Genomic DNA, 21,707 nt, shown 5'->3' with positions numbered 1-21,707 from the left:
ACTCTTAGGCCATACCCAGAAAGCTCAGGAGTTGCCCCTTTGCCTTTCAGCCCAGCCAACACTAACATGACAGTAAAGCGGTCCCTTGGAATCCGCGGAACTGGTATTCGTGAACTTGACTATTTGTGAATCCGCAGATGCCAGGGAACCAATCATGGGGCAATCTCTGGCACTGTTAGAAGCCACTTCTGGGTTGTGACAAGGCCTGCAACTCCCTCCCTCGGCCCAGGGTTACCACAGAATGCATTGCAGAATCATTTGGGAAACACTTCCTTGATTCAGTCAGGAATGGTCTGCTTCATGGCTGCTCAATGAGAAGCAGATATTCCCCTCCTTATTAAGCTCCTTGTGGGCTGCCATGAAACCAGGAAGTGCAGGATTTCTTGGTGTTTTTTTTTTTACAGGGACAGAAGTCCTGTACTTCTAGGTTTTGTGAAGGCAGCGCACAAAGAGCACTGTGAAGGACTTGGGTTTGTTTCGGTTTTTTGTGGCACAGCAGTGGCGGACCCAAGACGGCATCAGGCGATGAACCAAGTCATGCCACCCCTCCTTGAAGGGAGCAATTTATCTGGATGTCAATATAAAAGATAACCCAGGAAATGAAGAACTTGTTTCCATGGTGCATCATGACCAGGTCAACTTGCAGGCCTCCACTCACCTCTCCCAGGTTCTCTGTCCTGTGCCGCAATGCTATACTCGACCAAGAGGCCGGTTCCCCCTCGGCTCCTTATCTGTAGCCTCAGACTTTCGTTGGTCTTTACCACAGGAGGACACTGCAGCTCCAGCTCCTCTGGGAGTGCTACCACCGTGACTTCAGTTTGGGCTGAGGTAAACCGGCGGCCCACAAAGACAGTCGCTGTGATGTTGTAGCGCCCCGGTGCCGTGTATGTGTGAAGGACAGCCGTTTTAGTGGTGTTCACAAATATTGCCTGGTCCCCAAAGTCCCACTGAAGTGTGCCAACAGCAATTGGAACGCTGACATTCAAGGCCACCGATTGGTAAAGGCCGCAAAGGGTAGGCGGTCCTGCGAAGGAAACTGGCAGCTGAGCGGGGAAGACACTTGAGACGAGGGAAGGGCCGCCACAGAAGGGTCCAACGTGCGGCTCAGCACAAAACGACAAACAGTCTGCGGATGAGTTTGGTTCGAGGGCGACACCACACAGGCAGTGCCCCTCGTCACTGAAACCACCATAGTCCAGCTCTGCTGTGTAGCAGTGGGCACTACACGTCTCCTCTGTCATGTTCTGAGGAAGGTGCGACATGAACTGAACAATGGAATCCGGCAGTCCTGTGTGGTTGTCAGTCAGGCATGCAATGTGCTGAGCTCCTGGAGGGGACAGAAATGAAGATGCTTCATGGACATCACTCAAATAAGTTTCCCAAATCTTTCGTACGAGTACCCCTCTGTGGCAGAGCAGAAGCAAGAGCAGAGACGATGAAGCAAATTAGAGAGGGCGGGGGAGGGAAGGGATTCAGTGCTCTAATCAAAAAAGATATCTTGAGCAGACTAAAGTTATTTTTGTTCAGGTTGGCCATCCTCATCCATAGGTTCAGGACTCAATGTGGGTCAGGAGGCCTCACTGTACCTCACAGATGTGACCAGTAAGCACTTCTGGTTGCTTCCAGAGGTCCTCTATGCTCCGGACCTGTGGATTCAAATATCTGCGGGCCTTGGTATCCGCTGTGGGTCCAAGAATGGAACCCGCGCAGATACCGAGGTCCAGCTGTACTAGTTCTTTTTTTTTTCACTGAGATGCTAAGGTCCACCAACAGATGCCAGGTGATGATGGATTGATGGTGGTAAAGCCAGACTCAAAAGAGAGCCAGGATGATGTTGTGGTTTGGGAACTGTGACTGGGAGCTTATCTGAAGTTTGGGGAGGCCAATGCAGAGGGCCCAGCATGTCCTCCAAGTGAGCAACTGTGGTCCTGCGACCCTGACCCCCACCTTGGGCTCCAACATCCATGGATACAGGGATTTCATTATCCGCATTCCATTGTTCAGAAGACAAAAGGCTCTTAGCCTCCCCAAATCCATAACTTAACTCACCATCATGCACACGGTCCAAAGTTCAGAGATGGCAGGCTTTCTTCCCCTCAATTTACTTAGAATTGACTTGCAAAAGAGCCAGCTCTTTAACACATCCATTCAAAAGTTCCAAACTAACTCAATCTACCCCAGCCTAATGTGATAACAATGACTGATTAAATTCTGAACAAAACCATTGTCCTGATCCTTCAATATTAAAACATATTTTAAATAGAAGTCATAAGAAAAACTTTCTGAACAAATAGATTTTTAAGATATTCATAGCAATAAAAAATGCAATATTTCTAAAGTTTCAAATCACTATTTTTAGCCTAAGTCGTCAGCCCAGCTGCACATCAGAAGCAGCCCAAATACTCTTATGACAGTAGTTCCCAAACCCTTTAGCACCAGATCCCACTTTTTAAAACAACATTTTGTCGGGACCCTCCTAGGTTTACCAGACTTTAAAAAAGATCTAGAAAGAAATATTTTATTTATTCATAAGTAATAATAATCAGAAAAAACCCTCAAACATTTATCTCTCTATATTTACATATGCTTGCAAACGGATAAATAGCAACTACAGTATCTGGTTTTTGAATAGCCTCAGGGCTTGAGACAATTATCTGATCTTTATATCACCCTTTGGCAACCCACCCAAAATCAGCTCCTGACCCACAGTTTGGGAACCACTATCTTAGGACTTTATACTCTTTAAAGTCTTATAAAAACTCTTAAGACTTTTGGGAGTTGCAGTTAAATCCAAAAATGCATTCTAAGCCTTGAACATAAAGAAGCTTGCATAATCCCAGAACTTGTTTAACCAAGCTCTGAAAAAGCTTCCAGACTCAAATAACCCAACATTTTCAGCAAGAAAATAAATAAAAAAAAAAACCATGCTTGTTTTTCTTCTGTGCATGAAGAGATTTTTTTGAGCCTCTGGAAGATTCTTTCCCAGCTCCCTTTGCAAATGCCACTGGCATCCTAACCAAAGACGCAAACTGAACTTGCAAAGGGATCCAAAGAGAGTCTTTTAAGGCTATACACTTCCTTCCAGATAGCTCTGGAACTCAGAGTTGTTTTGTTGATGAGATGTTGGTTAACAAAATTGGTGAACCCTCTGAAACTGGGAAGAATTCAAGGGATTCAAAGAGCTTGTTTCTACTTAAAACTCAGATTTTTCAAATTCCAGGTTCGTCTCCAAACCCAAGATTAGAGAAGGTCACGAGCATCTTCAGTCAAAACTATGGCTTGAATAGAACAGCTCCACATCACACAAGCACCATTATATACACCGTGCATCCATGGTAGCCACGGGGGTCTGTTCCAGGACCCCCCCAGATACCAAATTGCAAGGATAATGGAATCCACGGGGGGGGGGGGCAGGGTTGCAGGGACTTTCCTGGGAGCCACACACAGCTTCCCCATGCCTCAGAACACCTCTCAGGCGTAATAAGAAAGCACTTCTAGTTGCATCCAGTAGGTCCTCCATCCATAGGCCTGTAGGAGGACTGTACTATATTGTGCTGGTCAATCATTATCAATCATCACAATCCACCTCTAGTTTGCCACTCTGCACACTCTTCTCTTACCGCAAGTGTCGCTGACGAACGACACATTAAAAAGTGGAAGGTCTGCCAACTCAGGAGGCTGGGCGCACTTCGTCTCCAACGGATGGATAACTCGAACTTTTCTCTCTTCCACCCAGCGGGGGAGCCAGGCAAGATTGCAGTCACAAAGGAATGGATTCAAACTTAAGTTTCTGAAACAGGCAGATGATCTTGTCAGTGACAGGCATTAATCAGCCCAGTATCAGCTGTCTTGCTCCTCCCGATTGCATCCCTCGAAAAGAGCTGCACACAGAGTTAACAACTAGCAAACCATACAATAATTATTATGATTTCCCCTTCCCTGAAAGAGCAGAATTATGCAAGTGTCTTTTTCAGTCCACAAATAATTGCTGTGATTCTAAAGAGAACCTAGGGTGGGTTTTGCATTCCAAAACCACCCTGCTACATCCCATTAAATGGGTGTAATCAGAAAGAGAATGCACATGAGTTTCCAGAGGGCTTTAAAAGGATCACAAAAAAATCTGTCAAAAAACCAAATGCAAATTCATAACCTTCTGAAACGAACAGTATTTATATACCGCTTTTCAACTAAAAGTTCACAAAGCGGTTTACAGAGAAAAATCAAATAACTAAATGGCTCCCTGTCCCAAAAGGGCTCACAATCTAAAAAGATGCAAAAAGAACACCAGCAGACAGCCACTAGAAAAGACACTGCTGGGGTGAACATTCTGAAATGTTGATTTAAAGAAGCAAAGGGAATTTTTTAAAAAGACATGCTTGTTGTGAAATGAGCATCCAACAGTTAGTACTTTGCAGGGGTGTCCAAAGTTTTTGGCAGGAGGGCCACATCATCTCTCTGACACAGTGTTGGGGGCCGAATTAATTTACATTTCAAATTTGAATAAATTTACATAAATGAATATATTAAAGGTGAACTTATATGAATGAATGAAGGTCTTGCAGTAGTTCAAGGCCTATAAAAGGCCTTGCACAAAGCAAGGCTGCCCTTTCCTTTCCTGCTGCTACTGCATCACAGACATGAAACAACAAGCAGTGGAGGGAGCCCTCATCCCACAGCTCACTCGAGAGACCAAACAGTTGCCCTCACGCTGAGAGCAGTTGCATCGGGCCAGTGTGGGCTCCAACAAATCTCTGGAGGGCCAGAGGCTCATTGGAGGCTAGGGGCTCCCTGAGGGCCACATAGAGAGGCCTTGAGGGCCGCAAGTGGCCCCCGGGCCGGGGTTTGGGCACCCCTGCTTTAGAGGCTGACAATTCAGGGCTCTTTTTGTAGTTACTTTTATTTTGGGTGCCAGGGACTCCCATTAAGGGGGAAGAGGATTACGGAGATAGTGCAGGGGTTCCCCAAGTCTGTCATGATGCCACGGGGCAGTGTTCCCAACCTTTTTTCACATGCGTACCCCTTGGCAGCCAATTTCAATAAACTGTACCCCTCATTATTAGCAAGATGTTTGCAATTGATATAGTTGCTGTTATTTCAAATTTATATCTTGTAATTGTAAATAAATGGTCCAATAACGGGATTAAGAAGCAGTGGAAAAATTCTTATAAAACATACAATAAATATTTTATACACAACAAATGTTCAGTGTGATCCTTGAGCTTGTTTTGAGGCACATTGAAGTTGGGTTCAACAGATGTAAGATTCAATCTAGGGTGTGTCAAGAGCCATGGGGAGGGGTAGAACTAGGAATCCATGGCTCTGTGCACAGCTGCCCTATGTGATGAGCCAGCAGGTTGGAACATCTCCTTGAATTGGGAAGGGTTCTGTTATGGCAGAAGTTTCATCCACCCACCCAGACTGGCCCGTCTCAGTAGGAAGAACTGTAAAGGTTTCCTGTTCAGGTGAAGATTGTGCTGGGATGTTTGCTCTGGCATGTTCCCTAGATCTAATGCTTTGGCAACTCCCCAGAGTCCAGTGGTTGTTGTTGTTACAAATATTTATACCACACTTTTCAACAAAAACTAAGTTCACAAAGCAGCTACTTAACAAAAAATGGTTCTCGCTCAATGGCTACCTACGGCTGACCCGACACTGTGACAAAGAACACCTTTTGGGAAGAAAGCTGCCTTTAGGGACACAACCTATTTCTTATGTGCATTTCATACCCATGGAAACTGTCCCCTGGAAACTGTTATTTTGCCGGAATGCTCAAAATTATCTGGTCAATAATTCATGTCCCTTGACAGGTACATGGATCCAGACTCTCCAGTAAGAGAATTTTAACTCAGGCAGATACACGTTGTTCTAAGGATAAAATAAGCAGGCAAACGCTGCCCTGAGCAACACGGAGAGAGCAAACTGCTCATGTTTATCATTCACAACTACGTGAGGTCGTTTGGGTCCAGCGTGACTCAACCAAGGCCATCAAATTGAGCTTTATTAGCTGCCTACTGCCACAAAAACAATGACAGAAAAAAGTGGATCGCTCAGACTTTCCAGTAGCCAAGCAACCTGTGATCTAGGCCTTAACTTAAAGCAGTAACCTACATTTTGAAATGCAAATTTAATCATCCTCATTTTTTACCATTATTTATGAGATTTGTGCACAGTCAGATGCGATTTACTGATTTGTTTTATCAGCTAATGGAGTCCTTCCCAAGGACCTGGGATATCTGGTTTTTATCCTTTTCTGATGTTATAAATATTGTTGCAAAGCTGTTCCCAGTAATGCTGCTTTTTGCAGTTGGTTGATGGTAACTTTTGTGGTCCCAACACTGTTCAGCTGCTCTGCAAGGTGTTATGGAATAGCACTTGAGAGGGCCAATCACCATTGGGATCACTTTGGTCTTCTTCTGCCACAGCCTTTCAATTTCTATTCGTAAATCTTTGTATTTTGTTGTTTTTTCCAGCTCTTTTTCTTCCACTCTGCTATCACCTGGTATTGCTATATTGATGATTTTGACTTGTTTTTCTTTCTTCTGGACTGCAGTTATGTCTAGTGCATTGCACAATAGATGTTTGCCTATCTGTAGTCAGAAATCCCATAATAGTTTGGCATCTTCATTCTCAAGAACTTTTTCAATTTTGGGGTCCCACCAGTTTCTGGCTGCAGGTAGCTTGTATTTTTTACAGATGTTCCAGCGTATCATTGTTGCGACCTTGTCATGCCTTTGCTTGTAGTCTGTGCGATCTTTTTACAGCAGCTAATTAGGTGGTCCAAAGCTTCAACTGTTTCTTTACAGAGAAACACTTGCTGTTATTTTTTCTACTTTTGCTTTTATTGCATTTGTTCTTGATGCCTGTTCCTGTGCAGTCATCATCATCATCATCATCATCATTATTTTGAACTAAGAATAACTAGCATCATGGAGTTGTTCCAACTCAATGGAACTTTTAGTCCAGCCTTTCAAAAAGGTAAAATCAAAAAGGGGTAGAGTTGTGTGCAATAAAGTTTATGAAAGGATTGAGAACACATAGAACTTTCCAGAAATCAGAAATAAACCCACCGCCATCCCCCAAAAAAGTAACACTCTCTTGAGAAAAATGAAACATGTAGGAACTTACATTTCACTTAAATTAAATAAATTATCAAATATTCCATCTTCTAACACAGAAATCTTGTTGTTGCTTATATTTCTGGAATCAGAAAGAAGAGGGGTAGGGGAGAGAAAACAGATTTATCATTAGTACAAAAACAACTTTGTCACCTTGCTCATCCCCCTAAATAGCAACTGTTCATCAGAAAAGAACAGAAAAACAGTTCATCAGAAAATTTAGCAGCAGCCATTAAAACTTCCTATACACCGAAATCCCGCTTCTACCCATATGGCACTAGAGTTGTGCGTGCCTCAGCCCATAGGCCTCACACTGGCCTGGTGCCCAGAGATGGAATTTCAGTCCTGGTGCCTTTTCAGACCAAGGTATCCTTATGGTAAAAAACAGTATAATTGTTATTGGCTACAGAATCAGCTGTCCCATTCAACCACCTCTCCCTTCTGGCACCAGGAGCCGACAGGCCCCAAGACACGTCAAAATCCTTCAACTGCTCGACTCTAAAGGGCTGACAACCCGCCTTGAGCTGGCATGGGCCCATGCACCTGTTTTCTTCAGAAATAAGATTATTGCTGCTCAATTAATGCAAAGCAGAATTCTGGCTAGCAATGGCCACAAGCTTGGGGGAAACCGAATTGGCTGAAAGTCACAGCCAATTCTAACTGATAACACCTTGGCCTGAGGGTGGAAAAACCCTACCACTGATTACTCTCAGATTCTGTGTAGGATTGATGTGATGGCCCCAGGGCAAAAAGAAGGGGGGAGGACAAGTCAAAGGGCACTCCCTGTACAGAATGGACCAGGGATGTGAAGCTTGTTTCATACAGAGGGCCGAAGTTGGTATTCACAGCACCTGCTAAGGGCTGGAAGTGACATCATTAAGCAGAAAGTGACACCATTAGGCAGATGATGACCAGAAATAAGCACTTTGTTCTCACACAGAAACCAGGGACGTGCAGTGGGCGGGGAGTCAGGTGAGGCAGAGCCTCCCCACCGGATTCCTTTGAAAAGTGCCGCTGCCGTGTGAGATGCCCAAGTACCCACAACCCACGCACTCCACGGCACTTTTCAAAGGACTCCGGAAGGGAGGCTCTGCCTCACCTGCCTCCACATCCACCACACATCCCTGGTAGAAACTCATTAGCTGCAAATGGCAGAAGAGAAAATGTGCCAATCCTGTTCATAATTTCAAGATAGGAGAGTCCAATTATCAAGCTGGAAGAGCCCAATTATAATGGGGGGGGGGATAAATTGCTTCCAGGGGTCGCATCCGGTCCAAGGGCCTTATGTTTGACACCCTTGGTATAGCCCTTTCTCCACCATTCCAGGGACTGCTTCAGCTTTTCATGGCCTGAGAAGAAGAATTGGTCCCAGACCCGAGGGGGGGGGGGAGAATGATGCATATAACATGGACTCCAATGAAGACCAGGCCTTTCCTGTGGAGACTTCTACTGCAGCACTTTCCCAAGGGTCTGCAAGGCCAGAAGGGAAGAAGCAGCACTCCAGCCTGAGGGAGCTTATAATAGGGCTCTTAACAAGGCCCAGATGGTCTGAGACAGTGGCATAGCTAAGGGGGTGCAGGGGTAGTAACTGCACTGGGTAACATGTTTTAGGGAGGCAACAACCTGAGCTTGACACCAGTGGCCAAAATTGTAAAAACCTCGGTATTTGCAAATAATACCATCATATTATACACCACTAGATGTGGAATTTAATGCAGAACGCAATGAAACAAACCACGGGATATAAATATGTAGATTAGTGATTTTCAATCATTGTGCTGTGACACACTAGTGTGCCACAGTCCACAGATGTAGCACAGAAGTTTGGTGGAAGGTCATTTATTAGTAGGGCTATTGGAGGGTGCCAGCAGTATGGTGTGTCTTGTCAATTGTCCAAAAACTGGTGGGGGTGCCCAGACAATTTTAGCACTTTTAGCACTGGTGCCATGAGGTGAAAAGGGTTGAAAATCTCTGGCCTAAATAAATAAATAAATAAATACATGACCTAGAAGCTCAGGCTTGAGAGGTAAGCTATAGAAAGGGACAAACGGGGGAAAAACCAGCATTGATTAGTCAGTGAATCGCCTCAGTCACAGATCTTTGATTAATTTAATGCCATTAAATATTTCCTTCTTTTTTTCTTGGAGGGGTCTCCAATGAAACACTTACACATGTAACAGGTGCGTGGAGATTGCTGTATGAAGAGAATGTGTCAACACTGTATTTTTTTTTTTAAAAAAGCACATCCTGCTTTTTCTGCATAAGGCCTTAAAAACGGTGCACAACAATACAAAAATATGAAAGCATGTGAGACACTCCCCCAAACTGAAACAAACAGCTAAACCATAAAGAAACCCAGTAGCATATTTGCCAAAAGAAAACACCACAAGAAACAAAGCTTCAGAGATTGAAGGCTATGCTGTCTCTACACTGAACAAAATCGACATTTAGTTTTCTGCTTATCCTAGAACTTTATTGCTGCTCTATTTTACTGCCCTATTGTGTTCTTGCTTGGTCTGATCTATTTTCAGTGTGTTCTAATGTATTTTATTGCTCATCTGCCCTGAGAGCTTTGGCTGAGGAGTAGCCAACCAACAAATTAAAACATTTTGTCCCAACTCAGAACCATGAAAAGCTGAATTCAGAACCTTGTGCAAAAGATGGGAAGGGAAATTTACCTTTTTCCCCCCCAGAATTTCTGCTGCTCCCATTAGATGCAAAGTTTAGCACAGTGTCTTGTTTGCAAAGGACTATAGTCAGTGGCATAGCTAAAGAGGGCAGAGGGTACACTGACCTGGGTACCAGACCTTGAGGGGGTGCCAATCCATACTGCCAACAGCGAACCTAAGGCAAAAAAAATCAGTCTAAGGCCTCCAGGAGACCTTCTGAGGCTTAGCTTCACTGCATCTCAGACCACTCCAGGATGTGACGGGATTGTGTGTGATTCTGTCCAAATTAAGTGGGTATTAAAAAATTTTGTGGTTCCCAGTTCCAGATGCCTTAGCTATGCCACTGAATATACTCTTGTGAGGCCTCAATTTGGACTGGGACAATGTGAGGTGGGGAATTCTTCTCTCCCCCTGACATTTTCTCATCTAAAATCCACCCCCTTCCAAGCTACTTGCATTATCACAGTGGAGAAGGGGAAGTAATTAAAGTCATCCCCTTTATGCAACAGAAATTCTGCTGCTGGCCATAATTCTGCAACTGACCACTTCAGAATTATACTTGCCAGCCAATCAGATACTTGTTTTTGCTCTGTTCTTTTAAATTAAAGTGGAGATTCTCCAGATGTCTTACAGGCCTAGTGCAAGGATGGAATTGCAGGATACACTCAGCCACGAGTAACAAGCACTGTGCCAAATTCTAAAAGGGAAGCTGCATTTGAGTGCTGCAAGATTATAAAGGACATAACCAGTACTTACAATTTCTTCAGGGAAGTCAGACGTGCAAATGCCTCAACGTTTAAAGTACTGATCTTGTTACTGGAAAGATCCCTGGAGGGGAGACAGAGGGGGAGAGAAAAGCTTGTCACCATTCACATTTATTTTGTCTTCCTTCCATCACCAGGGCTTTAAAAAGGCTGGCCTCTCTCCGCTTCATTCCAGACTCAGACAAAAGCTTTTTTTGGGCATGTGAGGGGTTCTCTCAGCCAAAGTCAACACTTTCAGTTGGAGACACTCAGCGCTCCCAAGTGCTGGCTTATCCATTGAGATAAACGAGGCCACATATCCACCCAAAGAGCTGAAAACAGTTCATTGGAAATGGACACTTCAGCGTAGTTACTGCTAAGTGCAAACACCAGTAATCTGAAACAGGACAATTCTAATTTCATGAAGAGCTGCTGAATTTGGGAGAGAGAAACTGAAAAGGTTATACCAGTTCAGGAATCAATCCACGATGATGAAGTTCAAACCTTACAAGGGTGTGGGGTATCAAGGAAGCACAGCTACCCTTGTTGTCATATTTTTGTGTATCATCCAAATTTTTACCTTCGAGAAGAACACAAAATGCTTTTATCTACTTAAGAGTGAAACTTTTGCGCAGAAAGTACATAAGACGTCAGAAGAGCTCTGCTGAATCAGGCCAAAGGCCCATCTAGTCCAGCTTCCTGCATCTCACAGTGGTCTACCAGGTGCCTCAGGCAGCAATCTGAGATAGCCTACTTCTCTTGGTCCATTGCCTGTGATGGACTTTTTCTCCATCCATCTGTCCAATCCTCTTTTCAAGGCATCTAGGCCAGATGCCAACCCCACGTCATGTGGCAAGGAGTTCCACAGATTAATTACAAAAAAATATTTCTTTTTGTCTCTTCTAATTCTCCCAACACTCAGTTTTAGTGGCTGTCCCCTGATTCTGACATTGTGTGGGAAAGAAAAGAACTTCCCTCTATCCACTCTATCCATCCCGTGCATAATTTTATATGTCTCAAGTGATGGGCAGGGAAAGGATACTGTTCACATATATCCCAATAACATCTAGCCTGGCCCTTCATTTGATAAAAAGCCTGGCATTTCCCAAGATCTCCCCATTTCCCAAGATCTCCCCAATCACTCATGCACTGCATAGGTTTTTTCCGTGCTATTTCACATTTTGCAACAAAAACTGAAGCAGGAACGTCAGATTTAACTCCAGATTTATCATTTTTCGGACCAAGTACCAACCTTCCCACAACAATTACCCCTGCTAATTGGGTAAGAGGCACTTTTTCAAGTGAGTGCTCCTTTTTTTAGCAGGGGGAGAGTAACTGGCCCACCTCACCCCAGCACTGTCTGTTCTAGTGGCTGTCTGCAGGTATTCATTTGCATCTTTTTAGATTGTGAGCCCTTTTGGGACAGGGAGCCATTTAGTTATTTGATTTTTCTCTGTAAACCGCTTTGTGAACTTTTAGTTGAAAAGCGGTATATAAATACTGTTAATAAATAATAAGTACCAACCTTCCCACAACCTTCCCAGCAACCTTTCACTTTAGCCTGACAGTTTGTGGCTGTTTAGGCCTTTTCAGTTTGCTTGTTAGGCTCTCACTTTCTACAAGCCATGGGCACAATTTGCCAATATACTAATGGTGACAGCATGTTAGCAGTCAGGCTGGAGTAAGAAACTGTCCCAGCAAACTTTTAATACAACTTTCTTTAAACCTCACACAGCATGAAAAAGAGCCACCCCCTTTCACCAGGAAACTCCCACATCTGTTGCATCCTAGAACAGTATCCTCTGAGACATTAACTGAACGTATGTTAAACTTTCTCACTCAGTGAAATCAAAATAAGTTTACCCCTTCAAGGAATGTGACTGGAGCAAATTATATACACTGATAGAGATTGCACGAGGCTCTGAGATTATCACTCCTCCAATTATGACATCTTGACCCAACGGGCAGCAATTTGAGCATGCCTGCATTGTGGTAGCCATCTGGGCTAACAGCCTTTTACAGAAGTCTAGAGGTTCACAGCTAAAGATTTCTCTACCTAGATCACATCAACCTCCCTTCCCACTTGCCATCTCTGCCCACTGGTTGCCTGGCCCGCTCTCTTCCTGTCAAAACAACATAAGAGCACAATCCTATGCTTGTCTACTCAGAAGTAAGTCCATGGTCTTCAATGGGGCTTATTCTAAGAAAAGTGTGCATATGATTGCAGCCTAAGGGCCTGATCCCATCAGGCTTGGCATTGGCACTCCGCCAGCGGTGCTGGCCCAACTGTTGCATAAGGCACTTTTGTGCCAGAAGTACAGGCGCACCTCTGGTGCTGGGCCTAGCAGCAGACAGCGCAGGGCCACGGCACCAAAGGACATGCAACTAGGGGACCCGGTGGTAAGTTGTACTGCTGACTGATGGCAGGACACTTTGGGGTGGAGAGTGAGGAGGGGAAAGAATTGGGCAGGGGGGAGGAGCGGGTCCGCAAGGGGGATGGAGACAGCGGCAGCTCTGCTGCCATATCCTAATTCCCCTTCTGGGCTGGGAATCTCGACACGGGTCTCCTCAGATCTGCTGACTTAATAGCGGGTGCAGGAGACCCATTGGGGCCACCTGGCTGCTACCTATTGTTTTCCAGTTTTTGGCCTCCATGCCCACAATTGCCTCTTCACCCTCTTCCTGCCCACAACACACACAGACCTTGCTTTCCCAAACTCTCATCTCACTTTCCACAAGCCATGGGCACAATTTGCCAATATGCTAATGGTTACAGCATGTGAGCGGGCAGAATGTGCGAGAACAGTCTGTGACATCACAGCAACTCAGGTCAGTGTCTGAGCAAGAATTCACGAGCAACAAGTTAGTGACAGGTTTTCGCCTGTTTAAATTTCAGCCTCAATTAAAATTCAGTCTAAAGGCTAAAAGTCTTTTTTTTTTTTTTAAAAGCAGCTAGTTCAACCACAGGAATTCCCGAAAGCAATTTCCCTTCCCTATGTCAGAAACAAAAAAAAATGAAAGTATTATTCTTTTCCTCTTTTGAAACCAAGTTAAAACATCGGGATAAATGAGGCCAGTCAAGAAGAACTTGTTCTTTGCCAAGACGCTAGCAAGAAAATATGAAATATTCAACAGATTTGGGGAGCTTCTCTGAAAGACTTGGGGGGAAAGGGAATGATCTTTCACTGTATTTATTTCCTTTTCTTTTGCTCATAGTTAAGCAGCACATTAAAAGGGGGGCTGCAGCACAGGACGTATATTTTTGCAAAGTTCATCTTTAACTCGTGTGAAGAAAGCTCAAAAAGATGGTTGGAAAGGAAGTCAGGCATTCCATTATGCCGATGACAACACACATGGAGGCCGCTGTGCAGAACCTGAGCCCCCATGAAGGAGCTGGATTCGCACCAAGGACCGTTTTTCTGTCTACTCCCACTCACCAGGCGGAGAACCAAGAACACGAGATTAGCTCTGGTGGATCAACACTGCTGCAGCTCCACTCAGCACCGCTTGGCCGCGTTCCGCTTGGTACGGCCTCTGTTGTTTTTATACTTCAAGCTGCATTTTCCTTGGCTCTCCGACGTGGACATCTAGTCCTGCGCTGCTTAGAAGGGTTTTCCATCTCCTGCCCCCAAAACCCTAATGATGGGCGGGGAAACTTCCAAATTCTGCCTGCGTGGGGAAGCTTCGCTTTCTGTGGGATCATTTGTCTCTTCCTCACATCTCCAGAATGGAGGGGTCCATTTCAAAAAGCATTTCAAGTCAAAAACGAGAGTGCTCTGGGGTTCCTGGCTGCTTGGCAGCCCTTCCGTTTATGCCAGATCTTTTTTCTACATTTATTCAGAAAATATTTAACTGTTTCCCAAGCGCAAGGTGGTTTATTACCAACACAGAGGGAGAGAGAGCAGTTAAATAGTTGCATGGCGACCAAAAGGCGTTTTGCACATGTGTCAAGGCACTGTCTCCATCAAAGGCACTTCCCATTTAAACTCTGGGAAAAGGCTCCTGCAGCAATGGCCACTGAGTCTTGCAGGAGACTCCGCGTTCTGGGCATTCAGGGATCTGCTCAGACTTCACATTCAGTAGAAGAGGGATCAGTAAGAAGGTGAGCCAAGATCTCCAGGGGATTTGCAAGGCTGTCCAAACTCCCCACCGTTTATCAAGAGTTACAACAACATAATAGATTTTTTTATTTGCTAAGTAAGGCTGCCGAAATAATGAAAGCTGGAGGAAGAAACCAGAAGTGGACTTTTGTGTAGACAGAATGAAAACTGAAAACTAATTCCTGGGTTCAGCACACTGGCACTTAATGGCATGCCAGTCCTGCTCCCTGAGCCACTACGGTGGAGCATCAGTGTCCGCAAGGGATCAGTTCCAGGACTCTCCATGGATACCAAAATCCACAGACACTGGAATCGTGGAGGAGGGGCCTGACATGACACCGCAATTACTCATCTGGAGGCTGCGCTCGGCCCTCTGGAGGTTGCGCCTGCCTCCAAGTCTCCTCAGAGGCCTCCCACATGCAACTAGAAGCCACTTCGGAAGAGGTGTTCTGAGGCACAGGGAGACCTGCACATGGCCCCCCATGCTTCAGAACACCTCTGGTCACGAGCAGAAGTCACAGGCATGAACTGGGAGTGGCTTCTGGTTGTGACTGGGAGGACTTTGGGGGCCCTCTGTGGTGCAGGCTAAGCATTCGCAGACACTCAAATCCATGGGTGGATAAGGAGGGTCCACTTTATACTGCACAGGGCAGAGCCTCTGAAACAGAGGAGGAGCTGAAGTCAAGTTCACCTGTTTCCATCTGAGAAAAGTGGTCATGCCGGCCTACCTTAAAGGGCTGTTCTGAGACTATTGAGACAAGTTGTGCAAACCAGATTTGCAAAGAACCACAGGGCCTGGTCACTCCTGGCAAGGAAGAACCGGGGTCAGAACCTCCAAGCAACCACACAGGGCAGATTCCATAAATTGTTTAATTATCACCATTATTAATTATTTTAGGCTACATATTATTAACTTGAGGTAGTACAGATTTTTGTGTCATTTTTACAGCCTGATTTGCAAAGGCTTAGAAGAATTATGTGGCTCAGCCCGACCTCCTGGGCTTCAGTGTGCAGGTGGGAGCATGTCTGAACTTAGAGAGCAATCCTGAGAGGGAGATGGGCCGACGCAAATCCCTTGCGCCAGCCCAGAGGTGTCGCAAACATGTCGTGAGGCATGTCTGCACCATCGAGCAAGGAGGGAACGTGCCGGCCTCCAAAGGCTGGCCCAAGCCCCGCAGGCCAGCAAAAATGATAAGCCCACATCGGCCAAGTCAGGCCAGCACGAGGGTCTGGGGGAGCAGGGAGAGGGCAGGAAGGAGGCATTTTGGGGTGGGGAGAGGGTGGACCAGTGGGCGAGCGGTGGGTGAGCAAGGGGTGGGGTCAGAATCCGGCACTTGTTCTGGATCCTAACCTCAGTCCCAGGTAACCCAGATCAGCTCTGGTGGTGTCCAGAGGTATTCTGAAGCATGGGAGGTGATCCTCTTGAGGTGGCGCAGATCTGAGTAGTTCCACTGGGGCTCCTGTGGCATTATCCAGGGCAAGGGAAGGAACTCCCCTTGCCCCAGGCTGAGCCGCAACTGGTCCCAACCCCTAGCCAGCCAGTCTTCCCATTCCAGTGCAGGTTAGGATTGGGCTGCTATTTTATTTTTTGCTAAAATCTTTCTATCCCACTTTCATCTTAAGGCTCACAGAAGCTAACCACACAACTCTTTTGCTTAAAAAAAAATCAATCACTATTTAGAAAACAGTCAGGTACCCATACAGAAATGGGTACTTCATGGAGAATTCTGGCTAGGCTGGGTCTTCCTCCTAGTTTTCCTAGGTGAGGATTTTGTTCTTTGAAATTAGGCTTTCTTTTATGTAAAACTAACCACCAAAAGCACTTTAGACTTAAAAATCAGAGCAGCCCATGTCCTGTGAGCCACATGTCCTAAAACGGCGCAGGGGGCTTCTTCTGAGCAGACCCCTGAACGCCCACAGTGGCCATTTTCCACACAAAGGGCACCTACTCCTTCCAGCACAGCTATGGAACCTCCTCCATGCCAAAGAGAGCTTGAATTGTGAGGCTGCCACAGTTGCCACAACCACGAGGGGCTGCTGGACCCCAACTGCTCGGCATCCCCTGAAACCAAAGTTTGTGCGAAGCTGGCACTCGGCCAGTTCACTCACTTCCCCCAAAATAGGTCCAGACTGTTCACTTTGTTGCTCTCGGGGCCTCCTGCCAAAACTATCACAACCTTGAAATATCTCCCCCTCCCCGCCACCCACATTCAAGGCTACTCAAGACAGCCAGGCTCTCGGCTGCCTCTTTTTGCACACACACTGCATAATCCCGCATTTCTCACTTCCTTCACACTCCCCACCTATTCTTTGGCATGGCCCCCTGGCCCCCACTCCCTCCTGAATCACGTACACATAACTGAAATAATGGCATATTCTTATGTTGTTTACATCCGCCTCTTATGGCTTGTGATGTGTTTAGAGTGTACTCCCCTCAGGGCAGGGACCTATATTCTTTGAAAAGCACTGTGCACACAGATGGGATGACATCAATAATAATCGCAGAAGTCGGTGAAATGTAGAAGCTATGCGCATGAAGCCCTTGCTTCAAAGCTTGTGTCGACCATTAAAGGATTGTGTCTGTCATAAGATCCAATCTGCTCTCTACCAAAGAGGTTCTCTTACACCCCACTTTTACCCAATGTTGGTTTTTGGGAACGCATAGGACGGCCTTCTCCATAGCGGCACCCACAGGGCAGAACTCCCTGCCCCAGGAACTGAGACTGGCTGCCATCTTCTTTCCTGCATTCTGAACGCCTTTTTGTTTCCACCAGGCATTTCAATCTCAGCTAGCTATTTTTGTTATTTCTTTGGTTGCTTAAAAAAAAAAAAAAAAATCTGTAGTCTCTTGCTTTTAGGTTTTGTTATTTTTCTGTTGAATCTTCCTTGGGGTTTTTTAATGTTCTACTTTAAGTTTTGAATTTAATTTTAATCAAGTTGATTTTGTTGGCTGCCTTGAAGGCTTACATAAATGGAAAGAAAGAATCCCATAAATAAAAAAAATTCCTGCAACAGTGAGTGCCAAGCATGGATTCTGAGTTAAGTGAGGAAGTTTCTCTCTTGTCTGTCCTGAATCTTCCTGCCCATCAATTTTGTTGGCTTTCCCCAAGTCCTAGTGTTATGAGAGAGGAAGGGAAGCATCTCTCTCTGTCTCCCTAACCACTTTCCCCACAACATTAATGAATTTATGAACCACAGCTTTCCCCTTCCCACCAATATGCTATTTTTTTAAACCAAAAATAAGAAATAAGAACATAAGAAGAGCTCCGCTGGATTAGGTCATACGCCCATCTAGTTCATCTTCCTGCATCTCACAATGGTCCACCAGATGCCTCAGGGAGCACTCAAAACAACAAGATACTTGCAACGTTTTGCCACTCCCTTGTACCTGGCATGTAAAAGATAGTCTATTTTCAAAACCAGGAGGTTGCATCCTGGTAACCTGTGATGGACGTTTCCTTCAGAAAACTGTTCAATCCCCTTTTCAAGGCATCTAGACCAGCTGCCATCACATCCTGTGGCAAGGAGTTCCACAGATTAATTACATGCTCTGTAAATAAATGTTGCTTTTGTATATCCTAACTCTCCCACCACTCAGTTTTAGTGGATGACCCCTGGTTCTGGTGTTATCCTATGGTTCCTCTATCTATCCTATGCATAATTTCATACATCTCTGTCATATCCTCCCTCAGGTGCCTTCTTTCTAGATTGAATAGCCCTCAACTGCTATAGTATTTCCTCTACACTACACAATCTTTTTTTTTCCAAACCAAAAATCCACAAACACTTAAGCCTGTCCTCGTAGATGGAGCCTTGATCATTTTGGCTGTCCCAGATAAAGGATATTGTTTTTGAGGTGGAGCACCTAGAAGGGTACACACAGTTCCAAACCTCTTTTTTCCACCCTACCATTGTCAATGCAGGTCAAACACTTTCAGCCAAGACTGGTCCATCCATGAGACCCACTGAGTTGGGTGCCTCAGGCAGCAGATTGAGTGGGAACACCTACTTTTGCCTGCCCACTTGCTCTACTGATCCACTCCTTGTATTGGAAGAGGAAAAGGGGGGTGGAGAGGAAGGGGAACTGTGGAGCGGAGGAAAGGAGAGGGGTTGCTTAGAGCACGGGTGTCCAAAGATTTTGGCAGGAGGGCCACATCATCTCTCTGACACCGTGTCGGGGGCCGGGGGGAAAAAGAACTAATTTACATTTAGCATTTGAATAAATTTACATAGGTTTACATAAATGAATATATTAAAGATGAACTTATATGAATGAATGGAGGTCTTGCAATAGCTCAAGGCCTATAAAAGGCCTTGCACAAAGCAAGGCTGGCCTTTCCTTTTGCTGCCTCTGCTGCATCACAGACGTGAAACTGCAAGCAGTGGCAGGAGCCCTCACCCCACAGCTCATGCAAGAGGTCAAACAGTTGCCCTCACGCTAAGAGCAGCTGCATTGGGCCAGTGGGGGCTCTAACAAATCTCCAGAGGGCCAGAGGCTCATTGGAGACTGGGGGCTCCCTGAGGGCCGCATTGAAAGTCCTCAAGGACCGCAAGTGGCCCCAGGGCTGGGGTTTGGGCACCCCGGCCTAGAGTATCTGAGATGTTTCTCACTTTCCAATCCAAAGAGTGGAAGGGGCAGAAGCTGGGGCACGACTGCTTCATGCCACCTCAGATCTGACAATGCAGCCACAACAACAAAGCACCTTTGATGCACACTGCTTGCAGAAATTCACTGCACATGAGACCCTCTCTTTGACACATGATGCTCCACGCATGCATCTCCTCCGGCACGACACAAGGGGGCTGCTGCTGCAATTGTTCCAAAGAACACAGCCCATGAAATTGCCACTGTAGTTCTGCCAAGTGTGAGGTCATGTTCCTATTATGTCATCTGCAGCCTGTTCTGCCTTTGTTTCTCCAAGAAGGGAAAGGGGGGGCGGGAGAGAGAGAAAGGCTGACTTTGGAGTCTTTTGGCGCATGTCACCCAGTCAGAGACGTAATGGGAAAAGCATCAACCGACAAGAACTGTCTGTACAGGCAGGCGCGGGAGGAAAGAGCAGACGCTGCCACTTTACAACCAGCAAAAATCAAAAACTGACAGGCCAGCAAGTCGCTGGTCCCCACAAATAAAGATTACAAATGGAGCACTTAGTTTTCGTGTCCATTCAGGTCTATCATCAATACTATCAATAGAATTTTCTCTGCAGAGGCAGATTTACTCCAAATAAACTGCACAAGACCAACTTTCTGTTACAAGCTTGTGGTCACCCCATTCCTGGAAAACCAATCCCCCATCCCTGACAGCATTCAGACAGCCAAGTACCCCTGCAGGAGTCCCTGGTTAATCAGGGCTTTCCTCTTTGCTTTCAATCCACTTCTTCCGAATGCAAGTGAATCATTGGTATGCCGTATACAAAGGCCTACAGTCTCTGCATCTTTCTGCCAATGGGCTCGCTTTCTGCTCAAAAAGGAGAAGGGGATAATCAGACAAGGCATCACGAGTACCCAGGGGCAGGATTTTTGAAAAACATGAGGGCAAAGTGTGCCCTTTACTTCTGCAGCATTCAGGGACAGAAACTTGAAAGGAAAACTGGAATTCTCGCATTCCAATGAGTGACCAGAGGGCCGGCTTTAGGAGCTGCAGAGCCCAGCTGGAAACATTTTTGGCAGGGGCCCAGGCCCACAACTAAGGTCTGTAGAATCTAAGAGATATAAACTAAGTGTGCAATCCAGAGAATGACATGTGCCGGCGTTTGCGCCTGCCCAGGAGGGTCACAAATGTGCCATAAAGCACGTTTATGCCTCCTCAGGAGTAAGCCATGCCAGTGCACGGAGGTGTGCCAGCACACAGAGGCTGAATCCAGCTTCCATGGCAGCTTCTGCTGCGAGCCTTGAGTCGGCCCGGCTGGGCCAACATAAAGCTCTGGGGTGGGCAGGGAGAAGGTAGGGATGAGGTGGGAGGGAGGCATTCCTGGGCGGGGGGAAGGGCAGGTGACCCCAGGGGGCAGGCAGGCAGGGAGCAGGAGGGGGGCTGGGATCTGGCAGTTATGCTGGATCCCAACCCCCCTTCCTAGGGAGTTCAGAGCGACTTCAAGCCGCTCCACTCTCCTCAGACTTGTGCCACCTCAGGAGGTGGCGCAAGGCCAAGGAGACCCACAGGGGCAAGGGGGCCTTACCCAGAGGTAAGGGGAAAAGTTTCCCCTTGCCTCTGGCTAAGCTGGTTTGGGCCCCTATCCTGCGCTGGATACATCGCAAGCCTCTTGGCTTGCCTGTTCCAGCGCAAGATAGGATTGCACCCTAAATGTATAACAGGCTCTACATCTCTATGGCAGAATGGAAAGCAATCAAAACGTGCGCTTAAAAATGAATGCGAGTTCATGAACCCAATGGATCCAAGCACATTTTAACATGAAAATTGGAGTCTACAATACGTCTACAAGCAAAATGTGTAGATTACCTTTGAGAAGTATATAGTTGCAAAACCACTTGTTTTTATGACTGTGAAATGATTTAGTAAAATATTGATTTTTTGTTTGTTTGTTTAGGAAAAAAGAACTCAAAAAGTAGATTACTCTAGCACAGGGCCCCCTTTAAAGCCAACCGACCATAATCACACAAACTTTGTAGGCCTTAAGCAATTCCTTTAGCATAAGGCCATTGATTCCTAAGCATTCCCTGGGGAGCACTGAAATTGTCACCTTACTTTTCTTGTTAGACAAACCGAAGGGGCACTCTTGTCCTAATTTCTTCACCGAATTTCCACTCAAGAAATGGACAGGAGCTCAGTGGTAAACCACTTGTTTTGTATGCTGAAAATCCCAGGTTTGACACCTGGCAGCATCTTCAAGGATCAACCGGGAAAAACTCCCCAACCTGAACTTCCAAAGAGTCACTACCAGTCAGTGCAGCAAATACTATAAGCTAAAAAAGTCAGCAAAAAGCAGTTGCATATGGCCACATGCCCACTGTTAATATATTATGGTTATGAAACCAACAATTGCCTCTCAATAGCGAGAAACCAACCATTACTCTACCCATGTGCTCCAAGAAGAATGAGCAATTCTCTGCACTTCTAAAAGT

At 45.8% G+C, this 21,707-nt stretch overlaps 1 protein-coding gene across 2 annotated transcripts in view; it reads right to left on the bottom strand.

The window, feature by feature from the left end:
- Positions 1 to 10,666, bottom strand: part of PKD1 (polycystin 1, transient receptor potential channel interacting) — a 91,350-nt gene extending 80,684 nt beyond the window's left edge. For both annotated transcript variants that reach the window (XM_066640787.1, XM_066640788.1), the window contains exons 1-4: positions 10,541 to 10,666; positions 7,126 to 7,197; positions 3,621 to 3,790; positions 659 to 1,327 (exon numbers count right to left, since the gene is read on the bottom strand). In XM_066640787.1, the coding sequence (XP_066496884.1) occupies positions 659 to 1,327; positions 3,621 to 3,790; positions 7,126 to 7,197; positions 10,541 to 10,653 (1,024 nt within the window). In that variant the 5' untranslated portion in view covers positions 10,654 to 10,666. The remainder of the gene's footprint in view (positions 1 to 658; positions 1,328 to 3,620; positions 3,791 to 7,125; positions 7,198 to 10,540) is intronic.
- Between the last annotated feature and the right edge of the window lie 11,041 nt (positions 10,667 to 21,707).

This window comes from Tiliqua scincoides, chromosome 13, assembly GCF_035046505.1.
Source record: "Tiliqua scincoides isolate rTilSci1 chromosome 13, rTilSci1.hap2, whole genome shotgun sequence".
In the NCBI taxonomy this organism is placed as follows: domain Eukaryota; kingdom Metazoa; phylum Chordata; class Lepidosauria; order Squamata; family Scincidae; genus Tiliqua; species Tiliqua scincoides.
This window is presented reverse-complemented; position numbering and strand designations above follow the sequence as displayed.